At 41.9% G+C, this 26,548-nt stretch overlaps 1 protein-coding gene across 1 annotated transcript in view; it reads left to right on the forward strand.

Moving 5' to 3' along the window:
- Positions 1-451: 451 nt before the first annotated feature.
- The window catches only part of LOC106590288 (V-set and transmembrane domain-containing protein 2A), a 35,157-nt gene continuing 9,060 nt past the window's right edge, over positions 452-26,548 (forward strand). The window contains exons 1-2 of the mRNA XM_014181133.2: positions 452-1,161; positions 2,312-2,481. Coding sequence (XP_014036608.1) covers positions 1,083-1,161; positions 2,312-2,481 — 249 coding nt within the window. The 5' untranslated portion in view covers positions 452-1,082. The remainder of the gene's footprint in view (positions 1,162-2,311; positions 2,482-26,548) is intronic.

Here is a 26,548-nt window from a genome sequence, read left to right on the forward strand (position 1 = left end):
GCAATAAAGCCAGAATGGGCTGAGCAGGACTTCAACCAGTGACCTGGTGGTGACAAGGAAAGCTCCACTCCAACTTTTCCCCCTCTTTCACTACACTGGTGGCAGCAATGGGATTATCTCTCAGGTCTGCATTGCAAGTGTACACTTGTCTGCTCTGTCGTTTTCGCGCTGGCCAGAAACACATCTTGGGATGTAAAAGAACTACAGCCTCTGGCAAGAGGTCCGGGTCTTGTGTGCTTGACCGATACTTGCAGAGTTGCTGGTCCAAGCCCTGTCTGAGCTGTCTCCCCTCAATGGAAACAATATTGTTTTATAGCCTCTGTACCAGTGGGTCTGATCTGTGCCTGCTCGAGTCTCCTCTGACTGCATACAGTAGCTATTAAACGTGAGATGGACACACCCACACTCCATACGTAAATGCTTCATGCCGCATACCACTTCAGAATCAGATACTGTTATGATGTTGCTTTGAGTGACAGCTCTCTCAGTCTCTTCAATGATTTGGCATTTTTTGGTTGCTGAGAAAAGTGTGGAGCTATTTTGTTCTCCTCGCACAAATCTGGACGTAAATGCTAAAATTATCAGTGGGTTTAAAAATTGCCACTCCTGCTGCTGTACTTGATAATAATTTTCAATCTATAATGTTTAATATCTTTACGTTTATTTACATTTGAAAGGAATGTGAACAACGGGGTTTACATAGGTGTAAAGGGGTGTGTAGACTTATAAACATATCCGATGAGTCTAGCTCTACTTGTCGCTAGAGCACCAGGCACGCAATCAGCACGCAATAGGGGAGCTGGACACTGACGTTGCATCAACAGCCACGTACGGAGCGCTGGGAACAGAGGCTATTCTTTTACATACTTCACAACACCTTGTGCAGAGCGCGCAGTCGTCAGTCTCTCTCCGCAAAGCCCGTGGCAGCGCACATAAAGAACTTCAGGAGCCTTGCTATAGTTCCAGCATGTTACATATTCGGCATTTTGTATCCAAGCATATCCGCATGGCAACAGTTTAATTTGCTGAGCAGTTTTGGAAGATCGTTTTTTCCTCGGCTGATGTGACATTATCCCTTTGGAATGATGTGGACCTCTCATGATTCTATTGGATTTGTTTTCCTGTCCAGTTTATGTATCCAATTTGGATTCTCCTTTGAAGGTAAATTGAAACATATCGTCATAAAACAATAATATCAATTCTTACCTCTCTGGGCTTGTTCCAGGTAAAAACAACATATAGGTCACATTTGAGTGGGTATAACTTCAGCATTAAAGCTGCAGAGTGCAGACATGAAATAATGGTTATTACGATTGAAACAAGTAACGAATGCAACATCCATTCTGCTTGGCTTTAAAATAAATGCAGAAAAAGTAGCCTACGGAGCATTCACTTAACGTTGCCTAAATGAACAAAACGCAACTGTTGATTGCTTATAAAATGGCATCTAGGTATGATTTAGTATTTATTGTAGTTAATGTCTTTGTATAACTTTGTAGAGTCACAGTGCGCGACATGCATTTAAAGTAACGGATATGCAAAAACAGGGTTGGAAAGCAGAGAACACCATTGACAGTTACTCAGTTGACATACCAGTGAGATTCTTGATCTGTCCCTCAGTGGTTTCTGTCTACCTTTGGATCTCATCAAACGAAATATGATACATTTGCACGTCTGCCACTGTCTCTAAAGATAGTCTGTATCCCTTGCAAATACTTTTTAAGCGCAGTGAGTCTTGCAGGGGAAAACTGTAGGCTACAGTGAGAGTTATTGTGATGTTCAGGGTGTTTTCATGGATTAAACCAGTGTAAGGTTTGTCAACACTTAAATATGTATTCAACAAATATGCACTATAAGCTATATACTATAACGTTACTGGTCTTATTTTCATTACACTGTGCGCATGAATTTGAATTATAGTTATTGGAGAGTGAATCTGACAAATATCTGTTCATGTTTAATCACTTATTTTTTTCATATGTCAATGTTTGAGAAGGGTATTTTATATGTTAGGAGGCATCCCTTTATTATAATGATGTGATACCCATCGCAGTGACATTTTAGACGCATAGTGGAGCCCCGCCATTTCCGAGGATTTCGACCACTATTACGATTACCAACACTTTAATTCTACTGCCATTCGTTGAAAGAATAAGACACATGTATGCCATACACTATCACAATTTCTTACGTTTTCATATCATAAGTTTGTTAGAAATAGGCTATAGTTGCGGAGAGAAAGGCCTCCATTTCAATAGCCCAACGACCATGGACGCACAGCAATTATACTGACTGTTTCTCTCTCTTTCAGGAAAGTTTACGGATATCCCCTCCAATCTAACAGTTAAAGAAGGTCAAAACATTGAAATGGCTTGCGCCTTCCAGAGTGGAACCGCATCAGTTTACTTGGAGATTCAGTGGTGGTTCATTAGAGCGCCAGAAGAACCGAGCAACAGCGAGGAGGAAGATGCTGACGAAGAAGTACGTATGGATTTCACTTGCTTCAAATACCTGTTTAAATGTTGAGGACTTTCTTTACAATATGACGCCATGCCCCTTCACATTGCAATCACATGCCTGCATAGTTGCGCAGTTTCGCCGAAGCCCATTAGGCACAGACAACTCCGTGAATTCTAGCATGATTGGCTTATCATTACCAAGAATAGCATAGTTCCCATAGCCTACATGAAATGTATTATCTGTGATTCTGTCTACCTGTATTTGACTTAGAACTGATTTGGTGTTTTTATCCCCTTTTTAAATCCCTATATTACATGTAGTGGTAAAATAACACTGGTCTGTATCATCTCAGCCTGTCTTTACCAAGTGTATTTAACATCAAGTCAACATGTACGTTTCCCAGGAACCCAGGGATAATTTAAGTGACTTGGAAATGTAATCTGGAGTATGTATAAGGTCACACGACCACAGTTAAGTGCATTTATGGTCATCCATGATTGTAGCACCCTCAGAGTCAGCATAAAGCTTCACTGACACATCCTTGCAAATTGACTCATTATATACAGTAAGCCTGAACAGTGCACTTTCTGAGACCCTACTCGACTGGCATTTGTAATGTATTGCTCCATCGGATAGCTACCTATGACAGCTTCTCCTCGTGAATAATGATCAGTTACTTTGTGTCTGTTTCTTATTATGTTCCCTCTATTCAGATGGCTGGTACATTTTAGGGGAGTTTGGCAGTTTGTCATCACTGACATCAAACAGGGGAATGTTTCCTTTGATAAATGCTCATCTTCCTCGCAGTGAAACCACAATGCATAGAGAGAGCCTGTTCTTGGATATCCACATGGCTTTAAAACAGTTATTACTGCTCCTTTGTTGCCACCCATCATGCCCGCATTGCCAAGGCTTTGATCCATTTGGTTCATCACTCTTAGATGTTGGCTGAAGGAGCTATCGACGCACACCACGGCTTTGTAGCTCATATTATCCTATTCTTTTCATGGCATCTGTTTGAAATGACAAGCAGTGGTTTTCTCTTGCAAGGAATGAGTTTCAACAAAAACACGCTAAGGAGTCATAGAGGACTATAGAAGATGCCGTAGAAAATAGTAGAGCTGAGAAAATGAATGAGTGTGTAATATGATTTGAAGTCAAACAGACATGCACATATAGACTACAGCATCCAGTTTAGGACAAAAACATAACAATTGAAACACACTTCATGGGTGGGCACACTGAGTATCTCAAAGTGGCATCACAATGTCCGTTCTCTAGCTCTGTGAGCTATATCCCAATGACACTATCATGTGCAGTGGTTGATGGTGCTCTGAGCTCTCTGCTTTGCTTTGTTTGACTGGGCTAAAATGGTGGTCTATCCCGCTACTCTGATGTTGAAGAGGGGATTCATCTCCTCAAGTCTGGATCTATCGCTATCCGGTTAATCCACAGGTCCACTGTTTGCTATCAAATCAATTTATGGAGTAAATCTTTACAATCCTGTTTGCCGGTAATTCTATTTGGTGTGGGATTAAGGGTAGCTATAAGCAAACGAAAATGGGATTTCCCTTCAAGGTAACAGTTTTGTCTTCCTAGGTTGTTGAAAAGCCTAAAACCATTGATTGACATTGTGTGCCACATGTACGTCAACGAGATAAGATGAGTCTCTCTTTTCTTCTCTGTTAAAGAGAAAGTGTGGTCCAAAGCCTGTGGTCTTGTGGTAACACACCCGCTGTAACCACATATGCCTCCCTACAGGAGGCCAGGGTTTAATCCCTGTGTCTCTACTTCTAACCTGTCTCAATAAAATATGAGTCTGAAAGTTGAAGTGTGAAAGTCACAGATGTACAGAACGTCAGGCTTGGATCAAGGTATAGCAGGTCTTTGTATTCCAAGAATTGTAACATGAATAATTTTGGAATGGCATGATACTGAGAGAATGAGTTTAGACCATTGCAATGTTTAATGAGAGCACATATTTCCTGTTTCTGAAGGAAGCATAAAATCCATAGCTGTACTCAAGCCTCTGGACCTTAGGCTACTATCTCCTTCACCGGCCCTCGCTACTACTGCCCCGAGAGCCTTGTACCCTGTCTGGCCAAGATAATAACATTCAGAGTCAATACAATGCAGGCTCCCATCGACGCTGGTCTCATTAAGAGACAGACACACCACTTTAATGGATGGAAGGTTTTCGGGATCACATGATCAAGATGTGGGTGGCGGGGAACAGGTAGTACAGTAGATTAGGTCCTGTTTACCATCTATTTGTCTTTTTCCCTGCTACTTCCCCCTTATTACAGTGTGTCAATAACATTACTGATTTCTCATTTGGAATGACTCAATTATTGGACCATGAGTGACTTTAGTTGGAGTCAATTAATTTGAAGGGAATGGTGATGAAGAGATGGGTGAGAAAAACCATACAGAACACGTGAGACAAAAAGGATGCAAAGGCTCCTGGGAAATAACAAACACCACATGCAATTTGAAGGGTCTGGCTGAGTATTATAATTATTGGACCAATCAGACAATGATGGGAGGCCATTGCAGGTCATCATAGCAAAATGGCTCCTAGAAGATGAATAAAAACAGAGGCATACATACTTTACAAGTTTTCACATTTTTGTTGTGTGTATGTAATTCTTCACTTCAAACCTTAGATGATACTAGCTACCTGATACACAAATACGTCATGGAGAATCTCCGGAGTAATCTCTTTTCTCTGCAAGCTTTAAAAACAAAAACTTGTTATAAATCATTGTGACAAGGACCAGCACTAACGAAGGGACATCCCTTTCAAATACTTTGCTGCAAATGTTGTACTATAATAATTGTCTCTCAGTGCTTTTTGTCAACATCACACATTTTCAGCTTTCACTAGGGGCCCCTCGGGAGGGCCTTGGGGGCCACTGAGGTGGCCACAGTAACTAACTAGTGTGACAGACAGTCAACGAGTGTGAGGATGTCTCCGGTGTAAAACTGCCATGTGTTAGGCCAGATTAGTTAGACCACCTGGAGGGGCAATTCACGCAGGAGATGGATCGGAGCCACTGGGCAAGTTAGAGGATGTAACAGCAATCTTGTCTTCAACATCCTTCAGAGAAGTCCCTGCATGAACTCAGTGGTGATATCAGTGGATAGGGTTATTGAGTGCAATATCCAACGGTTGCATGACCCTGACCAGTGTCCAATTTAAAAAAAAGCATTTTTTGTCAAAAGACATCAAACAGAAGTGAATTGTAGGAAGGAATATGACTAACAGGCTTGCAGAGGAGCACAGAGTGGGATTGTCTCCTGGCTTTATGACCATATTTGGTCAGAAAGGAGAAAGACAATTCTCCATGCATGAGGTACATCTGACTAAACATAAGCTTGAGAAGAGGCTTTGTCTGGCATGCACTGCCAGCAGCTTCCTCCAATTCAATTTACTGGATCAGAACAGAACCAGTCTTCTTTGAAGACATCGGGCATAGTGGCTGGACTCACAATTAGAGAATGACTAGCATTTGATCTCGTCCACCAAGTCAACGGGAGACGAAAGAAAGGTGAAAGATCGGCTGAAGATGTATTCATGTGTGTGCATGCTGTGTTTGCGTGTGTGTTTGTGTGTGTGCACTCATAGGTGACCGACTGATGTGGTTGAGTCAAGGTATGAATAGTTGGAGCTGACATGACAAGTGTCACAACATGGCAAACATCACTAGAACAAACATAGTTCAAGGAGAACACAAAAACCTCTTTCTTTAGAGTTCCAGATATGTTTTCTCTGACTAAGACAGCAACCCTGCAGTATGTGGCATTCTGCTTGTGACCCCTAAGACCGTTAGAAACAGCAGCGACACTCAAGCGATATTTCTACCCAGATCCAGATTGTCTGCAGTGATAGAAAGCACAGGGAGTAAAGGGCTTATATGTATCGCGGAGGGACAGGAAATTAAACATGGTCTTGGATGATTGGAGGCCCAGGATGCTCGGTTCCAGGGAAGGATTACAGGGAGAAGGCAGAGATGGAGGTGTGAATGTTATATAGGATCCAGAACTGCAGTGCGACAGCATCACAATGAGAATCAGCTCATATATTTTCTAAGGTGCTGTTGATTGTTGAGAAGTGAGGAGATGTGTTTTTGTCCACTGCATAGATCAATATTCAAGCAGGTATCATACTTGAAGATTCTTCTGATATTATGTACTGTATGTTATTTAATACTTTCATATGGATTTGAGATGTCAATCAGAAGTCTCCTTCAATAGGACAAAAACATTTGGATATGTTCTATCCCCAAGGGCAAACGCTTGACAAATAGTTTTGTCACATTTTCAACTGCTGGTCTATGAAACTTTTTCTTATTATTGTTCTGATGGCATGATATGTGTGCATAGACCTTAACATTGTTAACCATACATTATACCTAATAACTTATGCATTAAACACACAACAAACTAAGTTAGGACATACACATATTTCTGGTGTAATATATTTAAAGTCTTTTGGAGCACTTCTAAGAATGATATTGAATTGAATTATGTAGATTACACACTGTGCACTATATTACAACTGTTTCCTCATATCCACTTCAGGAAAGTGTTTTTGGCACATTACCTAAATGTATTTGTTACTTCATGCCGAGTGGAAAATCATAATGGATTAGCCCATTATTCTAATTACATTATTGGGGAAGGTATTCATCACGAGCCTGTCTAGGAGATCTAAAATAACGTTAATAAGGTTTGGTCTGAGGCTGGAGTGAAGAGTTAAGTAGGGGTAAGGGCCCCTCAGAGTGCTGATCTAGGATCAGTTTGGCCTTTTAGATCGCAATGAGTGATTACATGGACAGGGGGGACCTGATTCTAGATCAGCACTTCTACTTTGCGATGCTTCATGAATATGGGCCCAGCATGTCTCCCTATAAAGAGACTGTAGTGTAGTGGCATCTCCACTTCAAGGTGTGACCCACTGTGGTCTGGTGTTATCAACCTGACTGCTCCCCTACTGTAATAGGATATATTAAGAGCCCATTGTGGAGCTTTCGCGGATGAATCTCATGGACGTCTGGTGCGAGTATCAAATAGATGAGTGTCCCCACATAAAAGTGTCTGATTAGATTAAACGTGGCCAATCCCCTTGATGTGTAGGATGACATTGACCATGGCACTGTGCTAGCCTCCCTCTGCAACACTCCCAGATCTCTCTACTCTCTCTCTCTACTCTCTCTCTCGCTACTCTCTCTCTCTCAGTCTCACCACCCTATCAGCTTCAAATGAACCCAGAGGGAGGGAGTGAGGTGGGGAGGGAGGGAGAGAGAGAGAGGAAGACAGGGGAGCAAGGGAGAGAGAGAGAGAGAGGCTCCTATATTCTGGGATAATGGAGCTGTCACACTGTTTTGATTCAGGGCATTGATTCCGTCTTTAATTGCTTATGGCTTCCACTGGATAGTGGTTTTGGGGATATCACAGTAATGTATGGTCGTGCAGAACAGTTATGGCACTGATCACACCGGGATATGTACTCATGTGCCAATAATCCTCGTATCAGTTGTGCCCTCGATTGTCTGAGCAAATGCCCATTTCCTGACATGATATACTTTGTTGAATGAAAAAGAGAATTATCTGTGCCTTGTTATTGTTTATGAGTCACACCTGTACAGCCATAACTCTAAATGGACAGGGCACAAGGCAAAAGCTGAAAATAACAGCCATTATCGACTGGATCATTGTGTCCTTTGTGATGAATGGGAAACGTCCAAGTGTATAGACACTTAGCTGGGCTTGGACTGGAAGGTTACACAGGTCATAGCTCAACCCACATCCCCTCTGACACGCCAAAGTCACAGCACTTTGACAGACTCACACCAGACTGTACTGTGCTGCTACGCACCTGTAACCATGCTGCCAACCAGTCTACGATGGTAAATGGAGTCAGAAACCACCTGGACGAAACAGCAGTTAGCCGTTATGAGCTTCTTGCTTAACAATTTCCCATGATGCATTTGGAGATGAGTGAGCAACAAGAGTTTCGAATTGGCTTTCGTCAGCTGGTCGAGCACCGATGCACACTACCAAGTGCACTACTTTTCAGATGTTGCCCGGCCGGAGTTACACAGTAATAGCGTCACTGCTATTAGCTTCATGACATACATATTACAGAACGCCGTTTGGGTCTTTGCGTGTCAAAAAAGATACAGTGCACTGTCAAAGCTGTACAAAAAAGTCTGCAAGCCAGCAAACATCAGCCATGAACAATGTGTTTTCAATACCGCGTTGGCATCATTTGTTCGACCGCAACTTCTGATTAGCTAGCTTTAGCTTAGTACCTAGCTAGCGCCAATACAACCAGCATGAAAACAATGACCAGTAGAAACTGCAGTCATTTTCATTATTCTTAGCAATGATTTCGGAATCATTGTAACGGTCGTCGTAGGTAGTGGACCAAAATGCAGCGGGATGACTGCTCATCTTAACTTTATTGAACACATAAACAAACAAAACAAGAAAACGATCGAACGAATGAACAGGATTACAGGCTAAACACAGCTATGCAATCACAACTTCCCACAAAACTCAAACAAAACACACCCCTCTATATAGAACCTTCAATCAGAGGCAACGAGGAACAGCTGCCTCCAATTGAAGGCCAAATCAATAAACTAAACATAGAACTAAAAAGACTAGACTAGAACATAGAAATATACTAACATAGAACATAGCCCAAAAACCCCAGAAAACACTAACCAAACACCCCTCTACATAAACACACACCCCGAACCACATAAAACAAATACCCCCCTACCACGTCCTGACCAAACTACAATAACAAATAAACCCTTTACTGGTCAGAACGTGACAGTACCCCCCCCCAAAGGTGCAGACCCCGGATGCACCTCACACAAAAAATAAACACAAAAATAAACCCCCCAAACTAAAGGGAGGGAAGGGAGGGTGGCTGCCGTCACCGACGGTTCCCGTGCTACACCCCCCCTCCCCAATCCTCCTACTGTGGAGGTGGATCAGGCTCTGGCCTAAGTCCCCCACCTAACCTGTCCACCCCCGCTGAATACATATTTAATGTTACCCCTCCCGAAGTCTCTGTGCTATGGCGCATCACTGAAGACCTCGGGCTGATGTGCGTTGCTGGAGACCTCAGGCTGATGCACGTCGCAAGAGACCTTGGGCTGAAGGGCGACTCTGGCTGTGCCGATTCCGGACTGTAGGGCGACTCTCGCTGCGCCGATTCCGGACTGTCGGGCGACTCACGCTGTGTTGATTCCGGACTGTAGGCCGACTCTCTCGGCTCCGGACTGTAGGCCGTCTCACTCGGTTCCGGACTGTAGGCCGTCTCACTCGGTTCCGGACTGTAGGCCGTCTCACTCGGTTCCGGACTGTAGGCCGTCTCACTCGGTTCCGGACTATAGGCCGTCTCACTCGGTTCCGGACTGTGGGCCGTCTCTCTTGGTTCCGGACTTTGGGCCATCTCTAGACGGGGCACTGTCGCCGGACACTCTGGACAGGGCACTGTCGTCGGACACTCTGGACGGGGTACTGTCGCTGGAAGCTCTGGACGGGGTACTGTCGTCGGAAGCTCTGGACGGGGTACTGTCGTCGGAAGCTCTGGACGGGGTACTGTCGTCGGAAGATCTGGACGGGGACTGCGCACTGAAAGCCTGATGCGTGGGGCTGGTAGTGGAGGTACCAGACTGGAGACACGTACCCCAAGGCTAGTGCGAGGAGCAGGAACAGGACGAGTTGGACTGGGCTGACGCACTGGAAGCCTAGTGCGTGGTGCTGGCTGTGGATGTGCCAGACTGGAAACACGCACCTCAGTGCTAGTGCGTGGCGCGGGAACAGGATACACTGGACCATGGGTAAGCACTGGAGGTCTGGAGCGCACCTCCTGCACAACCCGTCCGGGCTGGATGGTCATAGTAGCCCTGTACGAGCAGAGTGCTGGCACAGGGCGAACTGGGCTGTGGTTGCCGTGCGTAGAGCAGGCGTAGGATAGCCTGGGCCTAGGAGGCGCACTGGTGGCCAGATGCGCTGCGCAGGCATCCTCCTTCCAGGCTGGATGCCCACTCTAACGGCACGTGCGAGGGGCTGGGATCACTCGCACCGGACTGTGCATGCGCATGGGCGAGATCGTGCGCACTTTCGCATACACCGGCGCTCTCTTCACCACACGCTCCCCATAATAAGCACGGTGAGTTGGCTTAGGGCTCACCCTTGGCCCAGCCAAACTACCCGCATGCCCCCCCCCAAAACAATTATTGGGGCTGCCTCTCCGGCTTCCTTGCCAGCCGTGTTCCCCTGTAGCGTTCCCGGTCCTCTTCAGCCTCTCTCCATGGTCCCTCTCCAGCTAATATCTCCTCCCAAGTCCAAAACTCCCGATAGTCCACCTGCTGCTCCTTTCCCCGCTGCTTGGTCCGTTTGTGGTGGGCAGTTCTGTAACGGTCGTCGTAGGTAGTGGACCAAAATGCAGCGGGTTGAGTGCTCATCTTAACTTTATTGAACACGTAAACAAACAAAACAAAACAAGAAAAGAAAATGAACGAACGAACAAACGAACAGGATTACAGGCTAAACACAGCTATGCAATCACAACTTCCCACAAAACCCAAACAAAACACACCCCTCTATATAGGACCTTCAATCAGAGGCAACGAGGAACAGCTGCCGCCAATTGAAGGCCAAATCAATAAACTAAACATAGAACTAAAAAGACTAGACTAGAACATAGAAATATACTAACATAGAACATAGCCCAAAAACCCCGGAAAACACTAACCAAACACCCCTCTACATAAACACAAACCCCAAACCACATAAAACAAATGCCACCCTGCCACGTCCTGACCAAACTACAATAACAAATAACCCCTTTACTGGTCAGAACGTGACAATCATAGGTTGCCACTTGTTGTTCACCTATTGAGATTGAACTTCAGTTCATGAAAATAAATAGCTGGCCAGCTATTGTTGCCCAAAGCTAAAGTTATAAGCAGCCAGCTAGCTTTATCTGGCTAGTGAAGCTCGACCGGACTGGGTTGTGTGCTGTGAAGCTAGCCACAATAAGGCTTAGGGACAGTAGTGGAATTTGCAGTTTGCCTTAAAAATTAAAGTATGCAATTGACAGTGATGCAAATGAATACAAATAGTAGAATGCCATACTTTTATTTTCAAGGCTAACCGCAAAGTCCACTGTTATGGCTAATTCTTATTGTGCCTAGCTTCACATAGATGGGTCCAACCACCATTAATTAAATAAGAACTGTCTTATAAATTAGGGTTCTTTTAGATGATGATGGCTAGCTAACTAAAGCTACTGAAACAGATGTCGTTTTGCTATGTTTTTGGGGAAGAACATTGTTTGCATCCATGAGCTAGCTAGCTTTTTTTTATGACCAGCACTGTAGGTGCGCGAGACAACTTTACAAGCATCATAGCATACATATCGATAAGTCGTTGTGACATGAAATACGAGTGATAGTGTAATCAATGTGTAACAACTACATAAAAAATGAATGAATGCGTTAAATTATTATGTGATGTGCAGTCACATTCAGGTCCTTATTGGTCAACAAGCTTAATTGACACGTCAAATAGTGTTATTTGACACATCAAATAGTGTTAAATAGTATATTTTTTGACACACAAAGACCCAAACGGCGTTCCATATAAATCCTGGTTGAGAATGAAATGACTGAACAAACGAACAATGAAACAGCAAGTAAGTGAAAGAAATAGGTTTTGATTTATGTTTTACTGGTAATGGGGAATGCATAAATGCCAACAAAATAACTTTTTTTGTCAGTGTGGTGTGTGTGTGTGTGTGTGTGTGTGTGTGTGTAACCTTTATTTAACTAGGCAAGTCAGTTAAGAACAAATTCTTATTTACAATGACGGCCTACCCCAGCGAAACCTGGACGACGCTGGACCAATTGTGGGCCGCCCTATGGGACTCCCAATCACAGCCGGATGTGATGCAGCCTGGATTCGAACCAGGGACTGGAGTGATGCCTCTTGCACTGAGATGCAGTGCCTTAGACCGCTGCATCCATGTGTGTGTGCTAACTATTTAACTGTACTAGAATGGTTAAAAGGCCGTGTAAATTTTAAGTATCGGTTATCAGTATCAGGGTTTTTTTGGCAAGAAAAATATTGGATTTGGGTATTGGCCAAAAATGTCATATTGGTGCATCACTAATTTCAAGGGTACGCCGCCTCGGCCGCCTTGGAAATTGTGGAATTTCTTTCCATCTTAATGCGTCAGTTGTGTTGTGACAAGGAAGGGGTGGTATACAGAAGATAGCCCTATTTGGTAAAAGACCAAGTCAATATTATGGCAAGAACAGCTCAAATAAGCAAAGAGAACCGACAGTCCATCATTACTTTAAGACATGAAGGTCAGTCAATACGGAACATTTCAAGAACTTTGAAAGTTTCTTCAAGGGCAGTCGCAAAAAACTATGATAATTATGATAAGTGCTATGATAAAACTGGCTCTCATGAGGACCGCCACAGGAAAGGAAGACCCAGAGTTACCTCTGCTGCAGAGGACAAGTTCATTAGAGTTACCAACCTCAGAAATTGCAGCCCAAATAAATGCTTCACAGAGTTCGAGTTAAAAGAATCATCTCAACATCAACTGTTCAGAGGAGACTGCATGAATCAGACCTTCATGGACGAATTGCTGCAAAGAAACCACAACTAAAGGACACCAATAATAAGAAGAGACTTGCTTGGGCCAAGAAACACGAGCAATGGACATTAGACCGGTGTAATCTGTCCCTTGGTCTGATGAGCCCAAATTTTAGATTTTTGGTTCCAACCGCCGTGTATTTGTGAGATGCAGAGTAGGTGAACGAATGTTCTCCGCAAGTGTGGTTCCCACTGTGAAGCATGGAGGAGGAGGTGTGATGGTGTGGGGGGGCTTTGCTGGTGGGACTGTCAGTGATTTATTTAGAATTCAAGGCACACTTAAACAGCATTGCTACCACAGCATTCTTCAGCAATACCCCATCCCATCTGGTTCGAGGGCTAATTGACCAAGAAGGAGAGTGATGGAGTGCTACGTCAGATGGTTTGGGATGAGTTGGACCGCAGAGTGAAGGAAAAGCAGCTAACAAGTGCTTAGCATATGTGAGAACTCCTTCAAGACTGTTGGGAAAGCATTCCAGGTGAAGCTGGTTGAGAGAATTCCAAGAGTGTGCAAAGCTGTCAAATATATTTTGATTTGTTTAACACTTGTTTGGTTACTACGTGATTCCATATGTGTTATTTCATACTGTTGATGTCTTCACTATTAATCTACAATGTAGAAAATTGTAAAAATAAAAAACTCTTGAATGAGTAGGTGTGTCCAAACATTTGACTGGTACTGTATGACATACTGTACAATTGTAAAGCATGCAGCTGTGATAGGATTGTGAGTTTGCTCAACAAAATGTTCCACACACAAACTTTTGATTGTGTGTGCCCAACAACTTTTTTCTTTGCAATCTCACAAACATATTGTACCTGATTGCCTTTAAATTGTACGTTGAACCAACATTTATTTTTACAGTGTACACAGAAACCAATACTGTATCTGTACACAGTTTGGGTTTTCTTAGCTGTTTGAAATTCAAGGTCAATGTCTACTTTGGATAAATAATCTTGGGACTCCTTGCTCTCAGGTGGGAGAAGAGAGAAGCCATTTTCAGTGAGTGAAATAAGTCATTTCAATCAATGTGTCAATCATGGAGCAGCTTCCAGGAGTGTTAAGCGTTACTGCTCTGTGGTGCCTCAACACCCTCATGTTGACCTACGGTGACAGGTTATATCATGTGGTTGTGTAACGCATGTTAACACATTCTATACGTGGATATACCCCACTGTTAGGTTGGCTTTACATAAAACAAAGCAGTGGAAGTGGTATGATACAATATGTGTTATTGGCATCGTTGAGGGAAATGTGTGTATTTGTTTCCAGCTGGAATCTCTTTAATTTGATTCTATTCAGTATGATTGTATCAATCCCCTCAAAGGGAGTTTGATAATGATTCATCAAAATGACTGATATCAGTCCAGGTACTATACTTTAGTAATTAGTGCACTTTTATTATATTGGATTGCTTGTTTGTCATCGTTAATAAGGCTCTGATATTTTGGGATTTTTGAGGCAACATTTAACCTAAGCCTGCATTGTAGTCTCACTGTTATTGTATTTTTTTGTTTTGTTTTTAGTGGTATGTGATGCCCATTTATATGTTGCATCATATGAGCCTACTGTATCAACTTCAAAGCATGTATGGATTCCCCAAGAAATTCTAGACTCATATTCTCTCTCTCTCTTTCTCTCTCTCTCTCTCTCTCTCTCAACTTTCTATTGCCTAAAAGGGTTCTTTTGCATTTAGAATCAAAGCATCCATTGAAGCACAGCTTTTCAATAATGCATTACATACAGTACCTTCCCTTGGTATGCCAGTTGTAAGGAAAACATGCCTTTACTTTTAAACCCTTAAGCAAGTGTAAAACAATATTGATTTGAGGTATTCAGGTATTATTGCGTTTGAGGAATTTCATATGTGCCAATGCCACATAAATACGACTTTTGCTCAGTTTCTACTGATTAAGTCATTTCTGAAGGTCATGGGTCAATACTTTGCTAAATACTTTGATTGGTCAATGAACAGGCCATGTGTACATTACTTGGATTGTTATGCTACTGTACTACCCATCACAGTGTATGATGTACACAACTGTACAAGGTAAGAATAGACCGGTAATTATAAAAACAAAAAGCTGTGGATATTATGCTATCTCAAGATCTGTAATCCGTCAGTGATTTTGACTTAAATACCTCAAGATGTTTTTAATGGTTGATTGATGTGCCAATTAACTTCCATCAAATTGGATAATAGCTTATAGTGTTATTAGACTGTGCATATTAAAGTTAGCTTCATAATTACAGTGATTATTCAACATGAATGTGAATAATGTATTTTAAAACTTTTTTTGTTATAAAAAATACTAAGGGTCTTACCATACGTAGCGACTTCTTGCCCAGACTTATTAACAACATCAATGCCAGTGAAGATATCTATATAGAAAGTGTAGCAGCAGTCTTCCTTCAACATCTATCCATAGAAATCCGGAGGTAGTCTATAAGTTATTTTGTAAGATGTTGTTCTTCCTTGAACTATGTATGTTTGAGGTCCCAAAGGCTCAGTTTCATCGCCTGTCTTTTTCTCCACTGTGAGTCATAACACACAGCCTCTGCCAATTCTGAGAAGCCAATGCTTTACTTTAACATATTTCTTGAAACTTAATCTTGGGTCCTGTTTCTACACTGGAAGCATCTCAAGGGCTGAGTAGGAGTGTTGTTTCATCCACAAGACTCAGCTTTTTCCTTTTTTTAATGTTCATTTAATGGAATGCCTTCTAAACAGCATTGAAATGCAGACATTATTACTTTACACTATTTGCAGAGTGATTTATCTCAAACTCTTTTCACAATTCCTCTGAGAAGGTGATGATAAATTATGCAGATTTAATGCAAACAGCACTACAATATATGCAATGCAATCATGAGCTACATGTACAGTATTCCCAGTGGTGGGAAAAAGTACCCAAATGACATACTTGAGTAAAAGTAAAGATACCTTAAAAGAAAATGACTTAAGTAAAAATGAAAGTCACCCAGTAAAATACTACTTGAGTAAAAGGCTAAAAGTATTTGGTTTTAAATATACTTAAGTATCTAAATTAAATGTAATCACTAAAATATACTAAAGTATCAAAATTAAAAGTATAAATCATTTCAAATTCCTTATATGAAGCAAACCAGACAGCACGATTTCCTTGTTTTTATTAATTTACGAACATAATTTACAAACGAAGCAATTGTGTTTAGTGAGTCTGCCAGATCAGAGGCAGTAGGGATGACCAGGGATGTTCTCTTGATAGGTGTGTGAATTAGACCATTTTCCAGTCTTGCTAAGCATTAAAAAATGTAACGAGTAAGAGTGGAGTAAAAGTAAAAGTTGTCAAAAATATAAATAGGAGAGTAAAGTACAGATACCCACCAAAAATACTTAAGTAGTACTTTAAAGTATTTTTACTTAAGTACTTTACACCACTGAGTATTCCAAACTTGTTTTGTCCCGTCTATTTAAAATATTTGCTATTCTTAACACCTTTGCACATTTGGAAGGCTGTTTAGATGACTGAATCTGAGTCCTACACTCTCTCATATCGGGAGATACTGCTGTGTAACTATTTTACATGTAATTGCCATTGCAGCACCTGACACTTGACCAATTGCAGTGGAGCATTTGCTGCTCTTTCCATGTGAGAAGAACTCAAGAACATGATTTCAGTGACTATAATTAACATTAACAACAGATCTTGGGCCATAACGTCTTGAGCGCCTACTCAAGAGTCAGTGAGGTTTGTAATTAGCGAGCACTTACAAGGCTGCATGGTGTTTTATGTACTCCAACTTAACACACTCTAACGTTATTATCGGGCACTTGATGTTATCACAGAGGACTTGTTTAAAGGTTCAGAGATTTTGTAAAGAAAGTTCACTTGTAGTTCCCAAAACACGTTAAAAACGGCACACTTGAAAATAGTGTCCATATTAGGATAGCCTCAGACAATGAATCAAGATTGACCGTTGTCTTTCTAAGTGTGTGTGTGTTTTTTTTTTTACATGTGTTTTGGACTCTAAGTTGTTACTAACCAGCAACTTAAAGAGAACACATTGCTGTGCACAGGGCTTTTACTTTTTGAATCAAATCAAATCAAAGTTTATTCGTCATGTGCACATGAAACAGTGAAATGCTTACTTGCAAGCATACTTCAGTCATGGTATGCCTTAGTGCCAATTTTTCAACTGATTGAAAATAGCTGCTAATAAACCTTTGCCTGTTGGCTGTAGTCAAATGACCAAATCACCCTCTAGTGGCCTTATTATTCAACATTTTAATAATTTCATAATTATGTCAAACGGTTTTGTTATATTTCAGTCTTCTGTGATGTATATAAAGTGTAATAGTGGGATGCAAACGGAAAATGATTGAATACATTTCAACTCCATATCTAACATTGTACAGGTGTCTTATTTTATTTAAGCCCATAACCATGTGTGTGATGTGTATACTTTTGTTTCAAAGTAGATTTGTTTAAGACTACCAATGAACGCTCTGTGACCCTGATTTAGCCCACTGCGGTGAAAGGTTTTAAAGATTGATTCCACATTTGGAGAAACAGCACCATTTTCACCCAGCGCATTTGTTATCATCTTGGATTTGTTGATGTAATGGAGGAGAAATGGAGGAGAGGAGCACAGTAATCCCCCGCACACATTGTGACGTATTTCATTACGCCGTACGACATCTTCATCTCGTCCTGCTACTGGACGGAGAGCATAGGGTTTCACAATACAAAATGGAGGAGCATAGTATCTTGTCAGAAATCACATTTATTTTGGAAGATTGAAAAACATGACCTTTATTTAAGACAGGAGAAACATTGTTTCAGGTGATAATAAAACATGTTTCGTTTATTTACTTTTTCCTCAACTTTCCTCAAGTCAAGCTAGTTTACAGAGCAACTAGCTATCTACCGTAATTTCCGGACTATTAAGCGCACCTGAATATAAGCCGCACCCACTGAATTTAAAAAATATATATTATTTTGAACATAAATAAGCCGCACATGTCTATAAGCCGCAGGTGCCTACCGGTACATTGAAACAAATGAACTTTACACAGGCTTTAACGAAACACGGCTTGTAACAAAAATAAATAGGCTTTAACGACACACGGTTTGTAACAAAAATAAATAGGCTTTAACGAAACGGCTTGTAACAAAAAATAAAAAATTAGCAGTAAGCTTTAGTTGTCTTTTTGCACTGAGTCAATTCCTCACGCTGCTGTTTCTAACGTCTTATCATCGACTCATTAAGACCAAGCTCCCGTGCAGCAGCTCTATTTCCTTTTCCAACAGCCAGATCAATCGCTTTCAACTTGAAAGCTGCATCATATGCATTTCTCCGTGTCTTTGCCATGATGAGGGTGACAAAATGACTACCGTAATCAGAATGATGGGAAGTTTGAGAGCGCTCAATTTAATCTAAACAGTAAACAAAAAAGTTGTTTGACCTTAACCCGTTCGGCAATTTCATTGGTCTAATGAAAGCTTCATGCCGGCAAAAAACTGAGCACGTCACAGAATGTGTTTTTTTGGGGGGAAAAAAATTGAAAGCGGGAAAAATCCATATATTAGCCGCGTCATTGTTTAAGCCGCGAGGTTCAAAGCTGGGAAAAAAGTTGCGGCTTATAGTCCGGAATTTACGGTAGATAGCTAAAATCTAGGATAGGTTGAAGATACTGTAGCTAGCGACCTCCACCCAATAATTATCATAAAAAACAAGTGTCATTACCGTCACAATAAAATATAACGGGAGGCAACAGTCAAAATATAATTGGCTTAACAACCAATGTGTATTATTTAACATTAGGCTACTAAAATAGTACTCACTTATAGGAATGGGTAATTGTCCCATAAAGCCATTGCTGAAAACCACATATTATTTTCTTGCTCTGTGGTCTGGTAACTTTGTTCTATTGACGGACTCTGGCTCAGTTGTTTCGCAACTGTGCCTTCAACCGCAAGGGGGCACTGCGATACCATTCTGTTGTGGACGGTCCCCATTGAAATGAATGACATCATGCGTAACGCAACGGACTGCTTAGATGTAATGTGAATAGGGCTTAAGTGTAGTAAAAGAAAACGCAGTACACATTCTGCTATTCTGTCACGCCTGTCAAAAGGAGAGGACCAAGGTGCAGCGTGTGTGTAGTTCCACATTTTATTTAATCTGTGAAACTTTGCAATACATAAATAAACTGAATAGACAAAACAACAAACCGTGACGCAGAGGAGAAACAAACACTAGTCAAAAATAAATCACCCACAAACCCCAGGTGGAAAAAAACCCTACTTAAGTATGATCTCCAATTAGAGACAACGAGGACCAGCTGCCTCTAATTGGAGATCATCCCAAACAAAACCAACATAGAAATACAAAACTAGAACATGAACATAGAAATACAAAACATAGAAAAACACCCCCTGTCACACCCTGACCTACTCTACCATAGAAAATAACAACTTACTATGGTCAGGACGTGACAGTACCCCCCCCTCCCCCCCAAAGGTGCAGACTCCGAATGCAACTTAAACAACAAAAGAACACACAAAAAAACAAAACAAAAAGGGAGGGTAGGGAGGGTGACAATTGTCTATGGCGGCTCTGGTGCAGTACACAGAACCTTACTATTCAGCGGATCCTCCAGCAGAGGCAGCGGCTCCGGTTTGGGGCGTAACCCCCACTCCGCCCGCAGATCCCTCTGCTTCTGTACCACCGGACCGTGGATTGTCGTCGGAGGAACCGGACTGTAGATCATCGCCGGAGGCTCTGTACTGCAGACCGCCGCTGAAGACTCTGGGCTGGGGAACGTCTCAGGAGGTTCCGGGCTGGGGAACATCTCAGGAGGTTCCGGACTGTAGGCCGTCTCAGGAGGTTCCGGACTGGGAACTGTCGCCGGAAGCTCCGGACTGGGAACTGTCGCCGGAAGCTCCGGACTGGGAATGCGCACCGCAGGCCTAATGCGTGGGGCTGGCATAGGTGGCGCCAGACTGGTAACACTCACCTCAGGGCAAGTGCGAGGAGCAGGCACAGGACGTGCCAGGCTGGATAGACTCACTGGAGGCCGGGTACGTGGGGCAGGCACAGGATATATTGGGCCGTGGAGACGCACTGGAGGTCTCGAGCATATAGCTGGCACAACTCGTCCTGGCTGGATGCTTACTTTCGCCCAGCAAACGCGGGGAGCTGGCACAGGACGAACTGGGCTGTGAACACGCACTGGCGACACAGTGCGCAGCGCCGGCGCAGGATATCCTGGACCAAGAAGGCGAACTGGAGACCAGGAGCGCTGAGCTGGCACCACCCTTCCTGGCTGAATGCTCAACCTAGCTCGGCAAATGCGGGGCGCGGGCACAGATCGCACTGGACTGTGAATAGGCACTGGCGACACAGTGCGCATCACCGCATAACACGGTGATTGCTTCTTCACTCGCTCCCCATGGTAAGCACGGGGAGTTGGCTCAGGTCTCCAACCTGACTCTGCCAATCTCCCCGTGTGCCCCCCCCCCAACATTTTTTGGGGGCTGCCAGTCGCACTTGCCTCGTGGCTGGTATAGTGCCTCGTAGTATCGCCGCTCCGCTCTTGCTGCCTCGATTTCCTCCTTCGGCCGGCAATACTCCCCAGCCTGACTCCAGGGTCCTTTCCCGTCCAGAATTTCCTCCCAGGTCCATTCCTGTTGCTCCTGGGCACGCTGCTTGGTCCTTTGGTGGTGGGTGATTCTGTCACGGTTGTCGTAGGAATGAGCGGACCAAAGTGCAGCCTGTGTGTAGTTCCACATTTTATTTAATTTGTGAAACTTTGCAATACATAAATAAACTGAATAGCCAAAACAACAAACCATGACACAGAGGAGAAACAAACACTAGTCAAAAATAAATCACCCACAAACCCAGGTGGAAAAAAACCCTACTTAAGTATGATCTCCAATTAGAGACAACGAGGACCAGCTGCCTCTAATTGGCGATCATCCCAAACAAAACCAACATAGAAATACAAAACTAGAACATGAACATAGAAATACAAAACATAGAAAAACACCCCCTGTCACGCCCTGACCTACTCTACCATAGAAAATAACAACTTACTATGGTAAGGACGTGACATATTCTATTGCGAATGCAAGAGGAAAAGAACAGTGTTAGTTGTTTGTAGTAACTAGTTTGTTGTTGTAGTATCCAAAACTGACGTGGCAATTCCACCAAATAAAGACTCAAGTGTTACCGAAAGTGAATCTACATCCAAGTTGATCGTCTTTCATTTGGTTGTTGGCTTGGGCAGGCTCTAGTAACACTATCGTATCGTATTGCTCCTGAATTCCTCCGACAGTGAGGGGGGAATAGCTTGTTGAGCTCAAGGGGCTTAGGCCAGCTTTTGAAGGATGAGAGGGCGAGTCTAGTTGTTTATGTATTTGTATGATTAGTACAATGTACAACAGAAATATATCAAAAGTGAGAAGTGGTGCGTTGCAACTGATTTAGCTAACAGCTCATTTACGTCTGTAGTCCCCGTGCAGGTGAACATAAAAATATGAAAACATTATATACGAAAGGACAACATACATACTGTACATACTGTACATCAGACATGTAAAAGCATAAAGGACATCGAGACACGTTTCAACATGTTGTTGCTGCTTTTCTTAGACCTGATTTGTTTTTAAATCAAGACTGCCTCTGATTAAATGTAACACAGAGGCCTCCTATAGGCAATAACACAAGGATCATGACAGAAATAATGAAATAAGCCAGACAATCGTAATGATGAGTGGAAGTGCAGTAGGTCTATACTGTATTTCAACGTAGATAATACCATTTGGTTGCAGGGACCTGGGCGGCCCCTTGCTTTTTACGCAGTAATTGTGGGACTCATTTTACAAGAAGTCAATTTCAGTTTGCATGAGAAATAGCAGTGTGTCACAGTGGAGGGTTTTTGTAATAAAGAGACAAGAGATTGAAATTGAGATACTCCAAACTGCTGAGAGTGTGTCGAGCTCAGGAGGCAGCCAGGCATCGAAAATGAAATATAAATGAGAAAGCAATGGCTCTTTTGTTTGTTATTGTCACTTTAAACTTTTGCATCAATCTCAAAAGACATTCAGTCAATCTAAAGAACGCGTGTAAATTAAACAGAACACATTCGCAGGCGAAGGGGTATCATTATTGATGAAAATGGGCATTCTAAGACTACAAGTCTATTTCCCATTTGAAAAACCAAGTTGTTCAGTTCCGCTCAAGCTACAGATAGGCTTATGCTTGTGTACATTTGTATAGATTTCTCTCATTATGAAATCAGCACATTTCCGTGACAGTCTGCAAGTGGCCTATAAAGGTCTATTACACTTCATGATAAATGTCTGGATTCTGAAATAATATCTGAAATTCATTATTTCACAATTAAGTAAGTTGCATTTGTTTGTACAAGGCTAAATGACTAATGGAGTTCGACAGTTAAATGCCCAGCATTTTTATGGTTCGCAAAGCCAATTTAAATTCACCGGACCCAATTGGGATAAAGCACCCCATAAAGCTGTGATCCAGAACTGAACTGGAGAGACAGGCGAGGCATACTCCAATCTCTTTCTGCTGGACCTATTCTTTGGTCATTGAAGGGTAGATGAATGTCAAAGTATTTAACATTCTATGTCCACTTTAAGAAATACATGATGTCTGAATACAGAGGGAAACCAGGTAGGCAGATGTGAATGGATGTCTTTCTTTTAAGATGATGATCTACCCCAGGTGACATATATTGTTTAATCACGGGGCAGTTTGTAAAGAAAAAGATTGAGATAGATGACTTTGGTGAAATCCATGCAGAAACCCCACCAATTACCTTCACATAACCACAGTGTTAATTTCATCACCAGAAATAGTGGCTAAAATATTCAACAAGCACCTATTTTTCAGTGACAGTTGACGAGACTTTAACTGACTAAAAAACTATAACTAAACTAAAATAATTTTTCAGTTCACTAAAACAAGTCGAGACGAAATTATCTCTGTGACTAAAATCAGACTACTAAGTGGACTGGACAATAGTTTTTGGAGAGATTGAGAGCTTTTCAGTGATGAGCACAATTAATATTAGCAGCACAGATGTTCTGTGTAGGAGTGGGAAGGATGTGCCACACTCGGCACACACAGCCTACCCTACATCAGCTCATGAGCTGCGGGGGAGCAAGCGATGAGTGTGTGCAGACAGGCTCCACTCTGGCTCCGCCTCTGATCATACACATTGCACAGGGGACTCTCTTGCTTCCCCATAGCTAACCAGTCAGCACCAGCCTTCTAGTTAGATACCCTTTTCCTGGTTAAGAAACATAAGCTGTTTTAAGAAATTAAAAACAATAGCAGAATTAAGTTTAACAGTAATACAACAATCTAGCTATGTTTTTCGCTCCCTTGAGTATAGAAACGTTTTGTCATTTGTAGTCTCGCTCATCCCTACTGAATTTCATAGCCAGGTTCTGTAGCGAACGTACTAGCCAAGTCTCCCTCTTTTCCTCAGAGGAAACAGCTTGATTCTAGCCATTACCGTTCAAAATATGTTTTCTTCTCTATGTTTTTTTCTTTCTATCGTGCATTGGCGGGCCGCATTTTACATTCATTAAGCATATCGCAGGCTGTTCTAAAAGTATGCTACTTGCGGACCGGAATGTTAACCATATCAAACACCTGAAACAGATTTTTCTGCAATCTAAAAATATAATCTTTATGCTTAATTCTATGTCAAAAATATGTTACTTTTTCCGCATATCTAAGCATACATCTTGAACTGCCTGTATCCTCCTGACTGGTGGTTATCTTTTAAAAGAAACTAAATATGCTTCTCAGCATCTTTGCTAAAATCTAGGTAAACTATTGAAAGGAATGTGAGTCTTATTCGATACATTTAGTAATTGCTTGCTTTTCTAAATTGCTTGCTTTTCTAGTCTTTATCCTACTCTGTTTATCTTATATCCTATTGCCTAGTCACCTTACCCATATACATACAGTACCTACCTCCATCACTCCAGTATCCCTGCACATTGTAAATATGGTATTGAAACTGACCCTGTATATACAGTAGTATGCTTACTTACTTACTTATTGTGTTCTTCATTTTTCTTCTTATTTCTTGTGTGTTTTTTCTAGTAATTACAATGTTATTGATTATTGCATTGTTGAGTTTTTAGTTTGCAAGAAAGGCAAACTTGAAACTTGAATCTAACAACCTTGCCAGCAGGCATGCCAGCTAAGATAGTTAGACAAGCTAGCTACTCTAACTTGATTGATAGCCTGAAATGGCTTCTTAGTAGATAGTTATGACATTGGGAAATTGGGAATCTATCTGGACTAGCTAAACCTAACTTCAACTTTATTATTTTTAACAGGACAAATCTGATGGGGAACATGCCCCTGTGCCCCGTATGGGCAAGACGCCTCTGTCTTTAGGCTACACCTTGTTCAGTCATGTTACCTCATTAGCTGGTTATAGCTAACAACCTGGGGCACGTTCAGCAGGACACAACATTTTGGAACGTTCAGATAGATGTAGAACAAACATGCCTCTCTAGCAAATAGAATGAGGAATAACGTAGGTTCTATTCATAGAATTTCTATCAGCAACGTTTTGCAACTGAACGTTGCCCTGGTAACATTACCAGTAGTCTATGGATAGAAAAATGTTTATTGACTAAATCCCTCTTGCCACTACACTATATCTGACTGGGTAACTTTATATTGAGTTAATGTGGACCCTAGTGACTTAGACTTGAGCACTTGGACCAGGACTTGAGCACAGGGACTCGGACTTCAACCATAAGGACTCGTGACTCGTCTCGTGACTCAACCATTGGTAACTCGGACTTGGACTCAGATTGAAGCATGGGGGACATGGGACTCGATTTGGACTCAAGGTTTAGTGACTCGACTACATCACTGGGCAAAACAGTCATCAGCCCCCGTTCTACTTTTGGACATAAATGTGGCTGGGGTGTCTGTGGAACGGTGATAACAATGGCAATGACGGAACCGAGTGATGGAGGTGCAACCCAAACTCATTTGCGGCACCATCTGGTGATTGTGCTTCTCTCTCTCTCTCTCTCTCTCTCTCTCTCTCTCTCTCTCTCTCTCTCTCTCTCTCTCTCTCTCTCTCTCTCTGCACTTGTGTGAGTCTGTTTGTTTTGTATGTAATATGCAGTATCTATGTAGGCTGAATTCAGAATTTACATGGCCAGATAATTGTTATATATTCTTATATAGGTTTGTCATACTTTTACTGTTGGGAAGAGAATAGGATGTTATGCAGAAAAATATGTTGGTAGGACAAGGCTATGTATGTTTGTGCACATGGAAGTCAGTGATTTATGTTTACTAGTAGGTTAATGAGGCAATACAAATGTGACGTGACTAAATGTGAAAGAGCATTTAGTTGACTAAAATGGCCCACTGTTTTCATCATTTTGACAATAACTAGACTAAATCATTATTCAAATGACAAAAATGTGACTTAATGATATTTTAGTCAAAATTACTGATTAGAATTACATCTAAAAAGAGTGGCAAAATGACCACTGCATCACCATCAACTTTGTCTTGGCAATTCAAAAGAGAATGGTCTGTCTGAGATGGTGAGGGTAAAATGTTAACTTTTGTGCTTTTTTTGTCTGACATCTGTGAAGATTGATGACGACAGAAAAAGAACAAACAGTCAATCTGTCTGTTATTAGTATTGATCAGAATTGGAAAAATGTGTTATATTGTAAGTATCGGCTTCTCTGAAGTAATTATATACTTGACACAAAACAATCTCGTTCCGGTTTTCTTAAGTAACTCCTGTACTTTGCCAGCCTTATTTTAAGTCTCCTGTGGAGCATACAACTTTTATCCCCTCTGTAGCTGTTTCTTTCATGGACTGGTTTAAAAGAGGCTCTGCTGTACCAGACTTTCCCATGAATAAGTCCATTTGAAATTCAATGCCCATTCCATGATATAGGCTTTGGGCTGTGTTTGCTATAGTGCCAGAGTACTGCCACCAGAGCAAGAACATGTTTTACATTTTTAGCAGACACTCTTATCCAGAGCAATTGGGATCAATTGCCTTGCTCAAGGGAACACCAACAGATTTTTAATCTAGTCAGCTTGGGGATTCAAACCAGCATCCTGTCGGTTACTGGCCCAGCACTCTTAACCTCTAGACTACCTGCTGCTCAACCTAAAGCTGGGTCACTTTTTGATGGCTTTGTGTTTTAACTTCTTTGAGAGTCTCTTATTTGAAGATTTGTTTTGGGTAAAGCCTCCAGATAGTTAATTATGTTTCATAAGCCTATAGAGAGAACATTTTTTAAGATGATGATGATTTAGAATTATTGCTTGTTCAGTGTCATTTATGAGGAAACATTTGTCAATTGT

Source organism: Salmo salar, chromosome ssa29, assembly GCF_905237065.1.
Source record: "Salmo salar chromosome ssa29, Ssal_v3.1, whole genome shotgun sequence".
Taxonomy (NCBI): domain Eukaryota; kingdom Metazoa; phylum Chordata; class Actinopteri; order Salmoniformes; family Salmonidae; genus Salmo; species Salmo salar.